At 41.7% G+C, this 16,067-nt stretch overlaps 1 protein-coding gene across 4 annotated transcripts in view; it reads right to left on the bottom strand.

Annotated features, from left to right (window-relative positions):
* plxna1b (plexin A1b) overlaps positions 1–16,067 on the bottom strand; it is a 181,396-nt gene that overhangs the window by 117,432 nt on the left and 47,897 nt on the right. For all 4 annotated transcript variants that reach the window (XM_082534175.1, XM_082534177.1, XM_082534176.1 and 1 more), the window contains exon 3: positions 13,258–13,440. In XM_082534175.1, the coding sequence (XP_082390301.1) occupies positions 13,258–13,440 (183 nt within the window). The remainder of the gene's footprint in view (positions 1–13,257; positions 13,441–16,067) is intronic.

Here is a 16,067-nt window from a genome sequence, read left to right as displayed (position 1 = left end):
GCAGCTGTGTGTTGCCAAATTCCACTGAAAGAGGAGTAAAAAGCAGGGATTTAGACACATTTCTGCCACTTTCACGCTCTGTGAATAGTAAACTTTCAGCAAATGACCAACATTTTTAAAATCAATCCACATTACTGTGTACAATACCTCTCACCAGGTCTTTACTTTCTGACCCTGGAGGTCGCTAACAATTACAATGCTACTTTTTATCAGAAGGAACGATCGAAAGCTAATTTCCCTTAAAGCCTGTCTCTTAACTCTAATCACCCGGAGGGACAAACAATAGCCAGGAGCTCTGAAGTCCAACCTTCTCCCAGATTAACTCACCTCAGGACCCTTCCAATAACTCTAAGTGGCTTTGTCTCATTAATGCACTATTTGGTTCTTAGTAATAGCAGTTTTAAACTATTTTCCACCAATTGCAACAGCGTGGCTTTCTAAGTTCCTCAAACAAGCTTGTGAGTCCGTTGGTCTGTTTGTAATCTTGCAAAATGTTTATGCATGGAGGTAAATCAAGTTTTCTTAATTTAATAACATTAAAGCTGTGCATACATTTACAGAACTGTAACACCGAGTTGGGATTAGAATAAAGGTCTAAATAAAGGGTGATGAAAGCAGTGGGCCCAACAGGTCCATGGCCCCTTTACCACTGACAGGCCCTATCACACAACTCAATTTTGGTGTATTTATAACTTCCCTTATTAAATACGAAGTATAATAATGGGTGTAGTCTGAGAATTCACTTGCATCTGGTGCGATCTCATTCGTGTTAGGCAGTGATTAAAGGAGCAGGAAGTCTGAGCCAGTTAACAGCCATACCAAGCCAAGTGGGATGGTAATACACCATTAATGTTGTTGTGTGTCTGGGTACCGTTTAAAGTTTAATTACAAAATATCCCTAAGTACTATTCTACAACAAAACACAGTTGCCTTTTAAACAACAAGGTATACAAAGAAATGTGTATGTCAACCTTAGTGTGACAGTCGGTGAAGGATCTGTGTAATAAACATATTGTAACCTACAGCATTGATGTCAAATCATACTGTGAGCTTCCTTCACACACACATGCACAGCATTGCAGAAATTTCCAAAGGTGAGTAGGGTACAATTGCAGCTGTGCCCGTTACTGCACATGAACTTTATCTGGCTTCTCTCTGTCTTTCCAACACACTTTATTCCCACCGGCAGTCTTGACCCTCTTGCCTCCTCTTCCCTCCACTGCATTACTAAATGCAGCCATTTTGGCTCCCCTAGGGCCCATGATAGAGCTTTGGTCGCCTCCTGGCCACATTAATACCACTAGGAGTGTAATGAAACTATGGATTTTCCATCGGAGCTCTGACACTAACTGCCTGTTTGCTGTGCATCCACTCTGTGTTATGCTGTTCTCCACTGTACATGTACAGAGGAGAGATTTCCCCAACAACAATAGCTCGTTGTTGTTTTTTCTTTCTGGAAATTGTTTTTCAACTGGATGGCATTATACTAAAAGTCAAATGAGTTACTGGCAAGCTTTTAACAGATGTTAAAAGAACTTTGTGTAAGATTTATTTTTACAGCAAAATTTTAAAAATAATAATAAAAAAAGAAAAACCTTGTAGTTGTAAGCAGATGCACTATCAAAGCAATGAAGTGTAGAATGAATCCTGTCCACAGCCACTGTGTAGTGCATGAATGAACACATACACACACACCTGAAGCCAGACTGAACGTGCAGAAGGAGTTAATGTGTGTGTGTGTGTGTGTGTGTGTGTGTGTGTGTGTGTGTGTGTGTGTGTGTGTGTGTGTGTGTGTGTGTGTGTGTGTGTGTGTGTGTGTGTTGCCTCTGCAATTTTATTTCTCCCTCGCACATCCCTCTCTCTCTCCTTACACACACAAATGCACACAGGGGTAAACATGACCTACAAGCCCACTTATTTCCAACCCCAGCTGAAACTGCATTCCCACTGTTGTGGTGCACAACTCTAACATTCAGCAACATTGCAGCAACCCAGTTTCAGTGTTGTGGCTGCGTTGAAATCCCATGGCTGAATCACAAACATCAATGCTCCCTGTGACTCTCTCTCTCTCATCGTTCTTCTTCCTCACTATTGCCAACCGTGGCTGCCCTGACTACTGTTGCCATGGCAACCGAGGAGCAGGCCCAGCGCTGAGGGATTTGGAGACAAGTTGGAGTAAAGACCTCTATGTTATTGGAGCCTTATTATTGGGTGTGCACTTGTGTGACTGTGCTTATTGTTGTATGCTCAAAATGCTCTGATATCTTCTGTACGATAATAAAACGGGGCTCTCGTGGGACCACGAAAGCCATAGCCTGCCACTGCAAAGCAGGATAAATATCAACTAAGGAGCATGGAAAGCTAAACAACACAGTACACGTGTATTAGTCCATCACTGATTTAACTGCAAAAGAGCAGTTAAAGAGAATATAGCTAACCAAAGAAGTCTGTGTACCCACAATCTCTGTCCCTTCCCTCTCTTAAACACCCCGTGTACTGGCCATATCAATTCCAAGGTTATCAGTAATCCAATAGGTTTCCCTGGAAGCAGGCGGTTTTCCAGAGACACAGTCAATATCCTGAAAGTAGAAACATCCGGAAGGGATTCCTACCAAGTGTTCGTTCTTTCTCACTTTCTCAGTGACAAGACTACCTTTCTGTACTTTTCTCTCTCTCTCTCCCCCCGCTTCTTTTTTATCTTGAGAACAAATTTTTCATTGACATTCAAAGATCAGTGCATACCGTGACATGCAAACGTTTTGAGACAAACACCAGCACCCACATATACACAGGAAAGCAGAGAAGATCTACAGACAGGAAAACACTCTTCAGTGCCACACGGCAAAAACTGTCAACCATTCCTTTAAAGCACACACATGCAGACACACAGCAAGGTTAAAGTGAGAGGTTGTGGTGTTATTTCTGGGCCACTGGTTCACTGCCAGTGACCCATAAATAAGACAGCACATGGCTCCTATGGATATTACTGCATAGCTGGGAGTCCTCTGGCTATAGCTAGAAGTGGATACGGACTCCTGATGATCCATTTAGGATGGGTTTGCACAGACTGAAGCTCAGCTCTTTACTGATGACAAACAATTGAGTCTATATAGGAACTCAAAGATAACTACTTTAAACCATAAACTTTATATAAAAGATGGTGTTGTCATGGTGGCTATGCCCAAGTGGTTAGTGAAGTGCAGCATTTCAGCGGTTGCCCTGTTGTTGTGGTCAATCCAGATGTTACAGGCAAGGGATGAATCTGCCTGAGAAACTCAGCTGTCAAATCATGAAGTAGCTTTAATAGTTCCTATTTGGCAGACTGGGGAGCTACAATCATGTTTTACATACAGTCTATGGTCCACGTGATCTTTCGCTCATTTACAGTAGAAAAAGGCAAGAAAACTGCCCATTAAATATTTACACAATGCTTTTTCCTACGAACCTCTGTTGCTAGAGTACTTTCAGAGTGTGATGCATGTCTTTGTACATATGGGGGCTTATGCTCATGGTTCCTTCCTGTTTTTCCAATTGTGTGTGCATCTGTGCCTGCCTTCATTAAAGACTGAATGTGTACAATGTGTGTGTGTGTGTGTGTGTGTGTGTGTGTGTGTGTGTGTGTGTGTGTGTGTGCTCTCTGAGGACCCTGCTTGCGGTACTTTAATTAGCCTAATCCAACAGCAACACATGGATGGAGGAGCATAGTAGGAGAGGGATGTGAGGGTGGTTGGAGGGCGTGAGGTGGCAGACAGAACAAAATCTCTCTCCCTCTCCATACCATTTGTTACTCCCCCTCCAAAGAACACAACATGCACACACCTCCATCTTGGCTCTTGGCAGTGCAGTTGCTGGCCAGGCCATTGTAAAATCCACAGGGAGGGGGAAACAGTCTTTGAAACGGCCACATGGGCTGCTGGAGGCCAGCTATACCATTCCCAGGGAGACAGCATTCAAACCATAGCCACGCTAAATGACCAATTAAATATAATAGCGAGGGCTTAATTGGTGTTAGCCAATTTAGAATGACACTGTGCAATTAATGTTATAGAGAAGATATAGAGACGACTGTTGGGAGTGTCTGTGTGCATTGGTATGCTAATTCAGCAACCCAAACCAGTCTTTGTGTCTAAGACCATTTTAGCAAGAAAGGGGATAGATGGAATTGTGCAAGAAAGGAGGGCGGCAGGGGGTGTAAAGAAGGTAGATGAAGTGAGATAAGTTGGGAGGAGAAAAAGAATGACTGCTGGGGGAGAGTGGGTGGGGAGCAAGGGAGAGAGTGAAAGAGGGGGGAGTGAACAAAATTAAAAGAAAAAAAAAACAAAAACAAGATGCACAAACAAATGCTAGCCTTGGGAATAGATGCAATCAGCTCAGTCAGTCAGCTAATGACCAATTCCATGGAGAAAAGTGAGACGGAGAAAGACCGATAGTGTGAGTGAAGCAAAGACAGAGAACAGAAGGACTAAATGGAAAGGACAAGAAGTGCAAGAGGAACAAGAGAAACATGGAAAAGAGAGACTAATTAATCAGGTTGAAACATTTGAATTTAATAAATGGATAGATAAATTACCAAAAGGAGACAATTGCATAATTTGGATATGGGATTAAAATGGGGAATATAAGGACATAAAGTGCCTCACCATTTTTAAAGACTTAGCTGGCGGAAATGTTAAGTCACAAGGTCAGCTACACCAGTAACAGGGCTTTTTTTCTAGCTCCAGTAATACTAATAAGAAGACCCTAGATAAAGTGGAACAAGAGTTGGTCCTGAAACTGAAATAAGTTCACTTTAGCCAGCTGTTACTCTAAGAGACTGGGCAGAGGGCATAAGACCAGTGTGGGGAATTGGCTTTCCGCTTGGCTATCACATACTCTTACGCTAACAGGATTACCCACAGGGTGAGTGCAGTATGGCCAGAAGTGGTCATGAGGCGAGTGGTCTGAAAGCAGGCAGGCTTGGGGCAAGATACAAAGCCAGCTAACACTGTGACAAGGTTTCAGGCTCAAGCTATTACCCCTGGGGGGGGGGGGCACAGGACAGAGGGGTAATTAGTTAGACAGCGGGAGATGCCATCATGCTGTGTGAGAAGGATAAACGCAGGGAGCTGTTGTATTTGGACTTGTTTTTGTTCGTGTATCTCAAAAGTATTTTGAAGTGTGTGCATTTTAAAAAAAACAAAAAAAACACAGAGAGACCCAGTCTGAATTTCATGGCCTTGAAGTGCTACTAAAGCCTACAACGTCCATTTGATGTCACACACTTCAGAAAAAGACATTGACAAATTACAGTAACAGAATATGCAGTCACCTCATACAACACTGTATGCAAATATACGCAGGTGAGTGTGAATGCAAATGTGTGTTTGTTTCCCTACTCACAAATGTTAATCATCTTAACGTCACTAAACCACAGGAACTAATCAAAAACAATCTATTAAGAATCTATTAGCTTTGCAACGTGTAATCTGATAAGCCTGCTACAGTTGTTTCCCATAGGAGGCTGCGTGCACGAGTGTGCGAGTGTGTGCACGGCAGTGCCGTTTGCATTCTTCACAGTAGATTAGCCAATTTGATAGTAACTCACATATTTACACTCATTATTTGGTGTAATGGAGATGGAAAAGAATCCTTGTATTATCTTTTTTTTTTATTATTATTATTTTTTTCTCAGAGAAGCATCAAAGTGCTGTGCCTGCTTCCATTATGTGTCCTACTTCTGTGTCAGGGTATCCGTCCGTAAACAGTTGCTGATTTCTTCCATTTAATGGCTAAGAGGTTAAGCTTCCACATGTGGCTGTAATGGGCTTGTGGTGAGCTGTGTAGCGAGTTGAAGACAGTCTCTTTTAAAACCAGGAACATACATACTGTGAGCTGCTGAGTTTAATTGGAAAGGAATGAGCGTATGAGACACTGTGTGACTGTGACTGTATGAGAGATATAGCCTCCAAAGGTAATCTTTGCCTGCTGTGTCACTCATGACCAAACCTCCGGACACTGTGCTGTCCCAGTGTGTTTCCAAGTTGGTATATACCTGCATGAATGGGCTCATTTTACCTTTCAGTATGAGCTATGATATTCCCTCTAGTGTGTGTGTGTGTGTGCATGCGCGTGTGCGTGTGTGACCTGTCAGAAATAATGACACCATGAGTCCTGGCATTGTGCCATCCACCAGGTGTGCTCTTGGCTGTATCAGCTGCCATAGACAGAGCTCTGCTATAATTCTATGGAACTGATGCCTTAAAGAAAATCATTATTTGCTGGAAAAAATACACTAAGCGCATCAACAGTATATTGTGATTTTCACTATTGTACAGTAAAACTGAGTGCAATTTTAAAAAGTGCATGTAACTTTCACACACACATATCATATGGAGAGCAGGGACTCTTTGATGTTCCACCCCGAGATGCCTAATGGAGATGACCTAGAAACAGGCTGGCCTCGTCCTCACTTGGATCATGTGAGCATCCCAGCTTGCATCCAGACTCTTCTAATCTTCCCTTAAAAATGGATTCTAGTGTGGTGCATTTATAATTCATCTCCCTTGCTCTCTCTTTTCATTCTGTATCCCTTTCTCTTGGCTTTTCCCCACTCTCATCTACTCCCCACTTTGGCTCATTAACCCCTGGTAGTAGTGAATTGTGGAGAGAACGCAGAGGTAGTGAATGAGTGCTGTGCAGTGCAGTCACACACAGTTGAACTGAGCTAAAATGCATTAGCGCTCGAGATTATCAAGGACTGAACCGTTCTCATTTGTGGCATTAGCCTACACAGAAGCCCACTCTAACTTATCTTGCTCTTTAAAAATGATTAGCTTTAAACATTTATTGTAGCTTTGGTTAAAGGACTAGATTGGTGCCAAGATTAAGACACATTTGTTAAGGTTTTGAGAGTGAACTATCAAGTCATATCGCCTCTTAATGTCACCATAGCTTGTTAGGAAGGTAGGAAATATGGCTCGTTATGGCATATGAAGCTCTTGCAGGAAAAAGGTGCAGAATTAGACCCCTGGTTTAATGAGACTGGATGGAATCATGCATGTGTAAAGGATGGTATGGCATTAAATCTTTTAAGAAGACCCCTCATTACTGTCTACCCTTACAATCTAAGTGCTACAACCTATTTTCTGGAGTGGGAAAGAGCATGTATGTGTGTGCGTGGGCATACGCAAACTTTATACATGCAAACTTCCTGTATACATGTACACTTGTACATATATTTATTTGCATTCGGAGTGCATATGCGCACACTCCTCACTTTAATGAGAGAAAATGATTAGAGAGAAATAGCGATCACTGCCATTTCATCTCAACACATACAAACGCTCAGCTATTATCAGGGAGGGGAATCTTTGATCACAGAAGGAGATAGAAAGAGAATATGTGAGCAGCAGATGAAACAGAGAAAACGAGGCAGAGAACAGAAGCAAAGAGGCAAAGTGCACACTGTTACTCACTGTGCTTGTTACACTAGTCAGAGTTGAGGGTTATGGATGAGTTTTAGACATTGTTAGAGCTTATATTATCCAACAATCTATATGGTTGCTGCTCATACAATGAGCAAAAGCAGAGATAGCAGAAGTGAACAAACCCTGTATATTCACAGTGTGAATCTACAATGACACCCTCCAAAGGCTCGAGTGTGTGCAGACGTGTGCGAGAGTGCATTCACGGAGAGATGCAGAATGCTATTGTAGGATGAATATAGTCATATGCAAGGATAACCTACATATGAGAGAAAGACTCAGGCAGGCAATGAACAGAGACAACTGATATCCATTTGCTTGAGCGACAATCACACAAACACAGACACATTAGCTTAAGCTTGGAGATTTAGATTGTCAAACATATTTCATTGTCCACTGCCTGCGTCGGTATAAGTAAGACCTTATAATGGTCATTACATTACTTTAATAATATGCATATAGTTCAAGTTTCACTCCCCAAAAAACAAAAAACAACAATAAAATCACCATCTGTGGTCCTCTGAGCACTGTATTAGCCACGGTTAGAACAACAAAGGCAAAATTCATTTGAGGTTACGTGCTAAATGAGTGGTCCTACGGCATATTCCTGGCTCGTCTCACACATTTGTGGCTCAACTGGGCTATTTGGGAAAACACCATTTTACTGTGCTGACAGCACAGAGGGAACAAATTGTAGCAGAAAATGATACATTTAGCTGTTAATATGAGAACATTATGATTAGATTGGAAGACTGATGGCACGCTGGGAGAGAACTAAATTAGGTGGAAAAACTTGGTGTTAAATACAAAGTGCAAGTTATCCGTTTTGTCTAGGGAACTTGATGATAACTCCACAGCCTCTGCCATATCAAATCTCTTTCACAATCAGCTACATCTCCATTTCCTCCGTCGCTTTCTCATCCGCTTCGTGCGTTTGTGTGACCCCATGCAGTTGGGTGAACTAATGACCGAGGGCCACCAAGAGCCCGCACAAAGCTGGCCTCTGTGCTCATGCCCGGGCCAAACAACTCGTGGCTTGGGAGGCTGAGCCAAATGATGACACAAACCACAGAAGTCTCTCACTCAGACACTCACACACACACACACACACACACACACACACACACACACACACACACACACACACACACACACGAACAAACAAAGTCTATGTACCATATTTTCAGACTGTAATTTTCTGCACATTCTCAATTAAAAGACGACGACACAAATAGAGAATCAGTAAAAGACAGATGTTTATTTCATCATTCCTCCCTGACAAGCAACTACTTTATTTTCAGAATGTGTGTTTTTATTTTATTTATTTTATTTATATATAATTGTTTTTTACTATTTGGGCACTGTCTGCAAAGAGAAGGCTGGAACAACAATTTAAATGCAAAGCACTAAAAACAGCCTCACACACACAAACACATACACACACAGGGGAGTTGGACAGGGCAGCATTATGCACCAATAGAATAACAATCATCAGTCAATTAGGCCATGACATGGTCTCTTGACGGTGACACCGGCAGCCCCAGTGGAATACATCAGTGACTTCACACAGCAATATACACATACAAATGACAAACTGTCACTTCTTATTAACCCCTGAAATGCTGTCTCACTGGTGTAGTTACGGCTTAAACCTCATTTCTGCAGTATTATCTTTACTATGATGAAACATTTTTTTGTTATTTTCAATAGGTTAGAAAAATAAAGATGCAAGCTTTAGATCATTAGATCGCTTTTGGGGATAATCTTTAACACCAAAGCTGGAGCAAGTTTTATGTTACAGTTACTTGTGTGGGTTAAGTTTTTCTTAAAATTTGACAGTGAGAAATATTATTTAGAACATTTGCTGAGGTAATTTTAGACAAAGCTCAAACTGAAGATGAGACTCAAAGACTTAAAATCTGTAATTCATAAACCTAACTGTGGCTTCATGAGGCCTGCTGTGTGTACAACAGCAACAACATGTGAAATCCCATCTGCCACTTAATGTTTAGATTGCAGCTGCTTAGCTGACGCAGTCATCCACTTAGCTTTTACAATGTGCTGCAGGGTGACAGGACAAATACTCGGTCATGTTCGCTTTCAAATACACCTCAACGGATCCTGTACTGATTAGCTAATGAAAACACTTACTAGGTGTAGGGTCAAACATGTTATTTTTTGGCTCCAAGACATGCTCTCAAACCATCATCCACTGCACTCTCTGCTTTGAATATCCATCAGTTTTCTTCCACATATCCAATTCGAGGTCACAGGGGAGCTGGAACCTTTGCCAGCTGCTTTTCAGCAGTGGGGTACACCCTGGACAGGTCAGAGGATTTTCAAAAAATGATTTCTCATATTCAAAGGATTTTTAAAATGCTATGTTGAAGTTTGTTACATCTATAAACCTATGTGTTTCATGTAGTAACATGTAGTGTAAGGCCTTATTTGTCCCATTCACTATGTTATTCTTATGCTGGTCGTTTACGCTCGTCTTATATTGTCTTCTAACTTCTGTCAGAAACTGCGGGGAAGCTCAATTGATGCACTGATGAATGGTCATTGAACGGCACCTCCGCACCCACACACCTGAGCCTGGCATGGACACAATGGGGGACACATCGAGCACTTGGGGCTCGTACCACCTGGCACACTGGCCCTATATACACAGCAGATGGCTCGCGCTGGCCTCTGATGGAGGGTGCAGCTGAGGAATCCTAACCTGCGTTTGAGTGTTCGTGTGTGTGCAGCACCAAAAGCAGACAATAGGTACTAGATTGTCAAGTGCAATCCTCCCTTCTTCTCTCATCTCCCCAGACCACCTATTGAGATGGTGCATATGTGTGCAAGCGTATGTGTGAGTGTGTCATGGTTGATGCCCATTTATTGTCACTGCTCAACGGGGCCTGAAAGCACAGAAGTGGCTGAGAGAATCACTCAGACTTTTATCATTATAAATGTGTTGGCTAAACAAACCACAGCAGCTTTGTTACAATGCTTCTTCAGACAGAAAGGCATAAAAGAGGAGTGAATAAGGTCCACTATGTAAACTAGAATAAAGCTGACAAAGACACAGGGACCGATGGCAGGCAGAGCCAAGCACCCAGACATAATCACATCGTCAAAGAATCAGAGCTTTTAATCCTAAAAATTAAGTGCAGCAGATAGCCGGTCAACAGTTGTGCCCTTGACCACAGCAGTATCCAGATGACCATTGAAATTAGTTAATCAGAGGGCATCACCTCTCTTCATCGCTTCCTTCCCCCTTCTTCTTCCGCTAACCTCCTATATCTCCTTCATCTTACCATCTTCCTTCCTGATTCTCTCTCTCTAATGTCGGTGTCCCATCAAACCATTACTCATTAGTAAAAGCTTCTCCTGCGAGTGTGTGAGAGACTACAGAGCACAGAGGGACTTCATTAGTGCTTAAAACATGTTGTTTATGCTACTGTCTTGTTGCTCTGGAAAACCTTGAACATTATAGTTAGTTAAAAATAGACTGAGCGCAGATATAACAGATTATCAAAGCACTTCACGTCTAGCCAATAAAGACGTGAACAAAAAGTTATTTAAGGTAAAGTGATGTTCCTTAAACCTCAAAACTCTCCCAGGAGATTAATGTGGATCCATTTGGCAAACATTAGTTGGTTATATTTAAGATTATTGCAACAGTCACTGCCAGATTTGTTGTTTTTCGGATTTGCCAATCATACCTTTCCATGTCTCTTAAAACGCACCTGAAAAGCACACATGCAAGCTGTCTCCTTAAGGCAAATTCATCCAGCCAACCAATACTCTCCTTATTTCTGCCCCTCTTTCCCTTCATCGCCCTCAGGCAGAGCTATATAAACAACATTCAACACTAATGCTCTCCTGAGGAAGGTGTAAGAACAGGAACATACTCAGTAATTCCTTCATGGCCTGCATGGACTCCCACTCGTCCACACAAACTTTAACACTCGCCCTGAAACAGACGGTGCTTTTACTGAAAGGATAATGACACAAATAAAAATCAGTTACAGAAACACTGACGCACACAATCAGAGGACCCAACAATCTGTTATCACACACTATTAATTCAGTTGCTCTTTTTCCATTTTTTTTTCTTCATCTGCCTCTTTATGGCTGCTGTCTGAGTGAGTGAGTGAGTGTGCGCGTGTGCATGTCTGTGCATGCTCCAACGTCAGGTTTTAGATATTGTTCCTTCACAGCAAACTGAATCCTTTCCAAGACCAGATTATTTTAGTTGTTTTTGGGTTTGACTGAAACACAAGGCAGCCAAAAGAACCGCGGGCTCCTTGGCTCTGCTGTTGCGCACACGCACACACATGATGGCGCACACACACATGAAAACGACTTATCTCAAAACCTACTGCAGCAGTCTCTTCCCCAGGTGATGCTCCAAACACACGTATATACCTCAGTCAGAGTGCATAACACCACACAAGAAAAGACATGTGAGAACAGCTAAATAAATAAAGGGACTGTTGCCGAGCTAAGTGAATGGGTGTCACTTTGACAAATGCACGGCACTGAATCTTAGTCGACACTATTGTTTGCCGTCTCATGCGCTCTCATAAACACAAACACATGCGTGCACACACGAACCCATGCCATCGCAAGCGCGATGCATTATTATGCACACTGTGAGTGACAAACACACAAGCATTGCGTGAATACATAAACTCGTATTAAAAGTGCACAAACACACAGGCTGATTATACATTCATAATATTGAATGGATGACAGGTCTTGAGCAGTGTGGAGAGAAATGGGGTGAATTCTAATGAGATACCATTTACCCCGAGAGCTCTGTCCTCCATAGTCTGGATACACACACACGCGCGCACACGCAAAGGAACAATTGCTGAGATTGAACACAACACTGTTACACAAAAAGGACCATAATTGCGGAAAATTTTACATATATCTAACATACAATCACAAAAGGTCAGCTATATCAGTTTAATCAGGCACAGAGGTTTGTCCATTTGTTACATGACCGCACATCATTAATCATTCCTCTACAGAAAAGGGTGCAACAGCCGCATAAGTGCGATGACATAAACCCTAACTTGCTTTGAATCCACAAAGAAATTGACCCAAAGAAAGGGACAATAGTTTCATCAAGAAATGCACTTTAGATTTTCTTCTTCCCCACCAATGCATCCATCACCACTTTATCCCTGTCCAAAGCTCTATCCACCTCAGCCCTGCACAGCTGACCTGAACAGAAAAGCCATTCACCAGTCATAGCTGTTGGATTGATTGAAGGTGAGCTCTTAAAAGACCGTACGTGGCATTGGGACAAAGCAGTTACGTTTTATGCCTGACGTGACAAACATGACAATCAATGAAAGAGTAGGCGCAGACTTGCTTTAAATTGCTTGTTAAATGAAGAGGTTTTAAAGAGACACTCGGATGTCCTGCTGGAAATAGCCACCAGCAAGAAAAATGGTGATGACTGCATTTAGTATAAAAAAAAGCATCAGCAAAGTGCCTTATGCAAATCTACAACGATTAGGCCGCCAGTACACAGCTTATGAACTGACAAGCATCACTGGGCAAAACGCTGGTAACCATTCACAAGTAAAAAGATATTTGCCAGAAAGTTGCTTCCTTTTAACTGGATAATAAATAAACGACAAAAATCTAAATGCCTTTTTGGCTTACACACAATTTCCCTTCAACTTCATATTCCATCCAGTTCAAATGGAAAAGAAATACCAGCATCGATAGAAAAAAATAAAACAAAAATTTTAAAAAGACCACACACACACACCAACAATCCTACCTTCTTCAGTTTCCCATTGCGTGAGCCAACAAACGCCACAGTGTTGCCACGGTAGTCATACGCTGCCACTGAAGTCATGCCATCATCCTTATCGATGAAGAGAGGAATCCCCTCGATGGTGCTGGTTCCCCCCAGAGGCTGGTTGAAGTCCTGACCACAGAAGTTATCGTCGATCTGAAGTGGCTAGAGACAGGAGGGAAAGGCAACGAAATGAATCAGACAAAATAAAAGCACTCAAAATTCTATTCTGATCTAAAGCAGATTGTTCAGCAGAAAACAAATTAATGTAGGTTGTGATGTTTGGGGTGATTGTGTGAATGTTTTTCTGTCTGACAAGAGAATTCTTTAGATTTGTTGTGCTTTTAAAGTGGTATTTACAACAAGAAATGGAAAAGTATCTCATTTCAAAACAATAAATAGATTCCGTTTAATCATGAATTCATATAAGGACACATTCTAAAAATGCTACAAATTAGCTTTTATATTCAAAGAAATGCCTTTTTTAAATTCTAAACTAATGTGGTCTCATACTATGGAAGCCGCATGTGAAGCACCTATTCTGAGAATTCCTCAAATGCCCTTAAAAACAATTCGTAAAAGCAGCTAAGCTGCCTAAAAGTCAACTTGCTGCACGTTTCCATATTCAGTGAGAATGGCCAACATATTTGATTGTTGATTGATTATTGAAATTGAGGTTATTCACTCACACTCACACACTGCTGTCTTTAAAGCACAATCCCACCATGCAAACCCCTTTTATTCCACAGTGTTCGGTCATGGTGGTGACACGGCAGTAATGATGGTGACTATGTGACAATATCTGGAACATTCCAGTGTCACGAGGGGTCTATCACCCCAGGCAATCCACTGACCCATATGATGCTTTAACCAGTCATGACATACAAACACAGTCAGGGTATAATCCATGAAGCAGGGTTAAAATGCCACAGCCAATAAATGCTTTACTTCATTTGCACATTTTTGTACACAGTTTCAGGATATCAATCAGGTATCACTGTGGTTAAGTATTAATACATTAATCTGATGGATAACATTTAGTGACTGTTGTTTCTAGTTTCCCACGCTAGAAAAGTGACCAATGTTTCCTTATTTCATCACTATCAACATCTTTTTCCCCCCCCCAACTTCTGATCAGATGAAAACTAGCCTGAAAACCACTTAAACTCTGGGAAACTGAAAGCTATATTTTCTACATTGTTGTACATCCAAACAATAAGTGATTAATTAAACCAAACCAATAACTGTCACGGCCAATCAAAGTAATTCTCTAGTGCAAAATAAATGTTTAAAAAAAAAAAAAAAAAAAGGTTGTCTGAAGTAGTGCTGGGCATCAGGTGACTTGTCACCATGTTTTTGCTGCTGATGAGATGAAGTTGGTAAGATAGGCTGACACCATCTAAGAGCTCAGACTTTTCTCAGCCTCAATGTGGAACTTTAAGAGAAGCTTAACACTTGTTATCCTGTTAAAAATAATTACACTGTCAAGTTCCAGACGTACAGGACTGATAACATTAATATGGGAGCTACACAGCAAAGGTTATCACTTGTTATGAGCCCGGCCACTAGCCGCTACCACAGTGATAACAGTTGGCTAATATTACTATTGGATTATTGCTAATAGAGTTAAACGGTATGCTGTGTGCTGGCCAGGTTAACATTTATGATAACTGTTTAAAACTTAAATATTTCTCAAACTGGAGCCTGACTCACTTCTTTAAGTTCCTAAGTGTCTGTTAGTGTCAAGAACGTCAACTACTTCAGCTGCTAGTGTGCCTGGCTGTCTGCAGCAGATATGTGTGAAGTTGTGTGTTCACTGAAGGAGGCAAAGCCAGCACTAGGCCTGCACAATAAATCGAAAATTTATTGTCATTGCGATATCAGCCTGCGCGATGGGCCCATCGCAAAAGACGACGTAAAGTGCGATAATTGGGTACCTTAAAATGTTTACACACGTGCTTTAAAGAATTTACCAATCAAAGAAACCCCTTTACACATTTGACCAGTCGAATAGAGCCCTTCACGGCATTAACCAATCAAATGGATTAGAGGCCCGCCTCCTACGCAGGTGGGGAGCGAACAACGCTGCAGCAACGAGTCAGAGTTGTAAAGGTTGAGAGCGAGACGCATGACGAGAACGCTACTGACTATGAACTCGTGCCTAAAAAATAAAATAAAAAAAAAATAGTACCTCGCTTATTTGGAGGTATTTTGGATTTGATAAAGACGACGTTCTCCAAACACAGGTACTCTGCAAAACTTGCCGAACACTCGTGGCAACCACCAGAGGAAACACGACTAATCTCCACCATCATCTTCAATACAACCACAGAGAACTGTTTGAAGAGTTCCAGAAAGACAGGGGTAGCTAAACAAAGGTTGCTAATGTTAAGACAAAGAGCGCAGCAGTCCAACAGCCGTCTCTGTATCAGAGTTTTTCAAGTGGAACAACTTATGAGAAAACGTCAAAGCGCTACAAAGAAATAACAGAGGCCATTACACATTTTTTAACAATGCCTATAAATACAGTTAGCAGAGAGGGCTTCACCAGTCTGATACATAAAGTGGACCGGAGATACCCATCCCCTCACGAAACTACTTTTCCCATGTCGCCATTCCACAAATGTATGAAACATGCCGGAAGACCGTCATGTTTGAACTGAGCCAAGCTGAAAACTACGCAAGCACTACAGTAAAGTTTCCTCTCCAGTTTTGACTTGCATCATAACTACTTGGTGAGTGGTAAAATGATGAACAACTGCATTGAGATAATTTGCAGTATAATTTAAGTT

Source organism: Aulonocara stuartgranti (assembly GCF_965226115.1).
Source record: "Aulonocara stuartgranti genome assembly, chromosome: 5".
Classification (NCBI taxonomy): Eukaryota; Metazoa; Chordata; class Actinopteri; order Cichliformes; family Cichlidae; genus Aulonocara; species Aulonocara stuartgranti.
The sequence above is the reverse complement of the archived record's forward strand: the minus strand, read 5'-3'. Positions and strand labels throughout refer to the sequence as shown.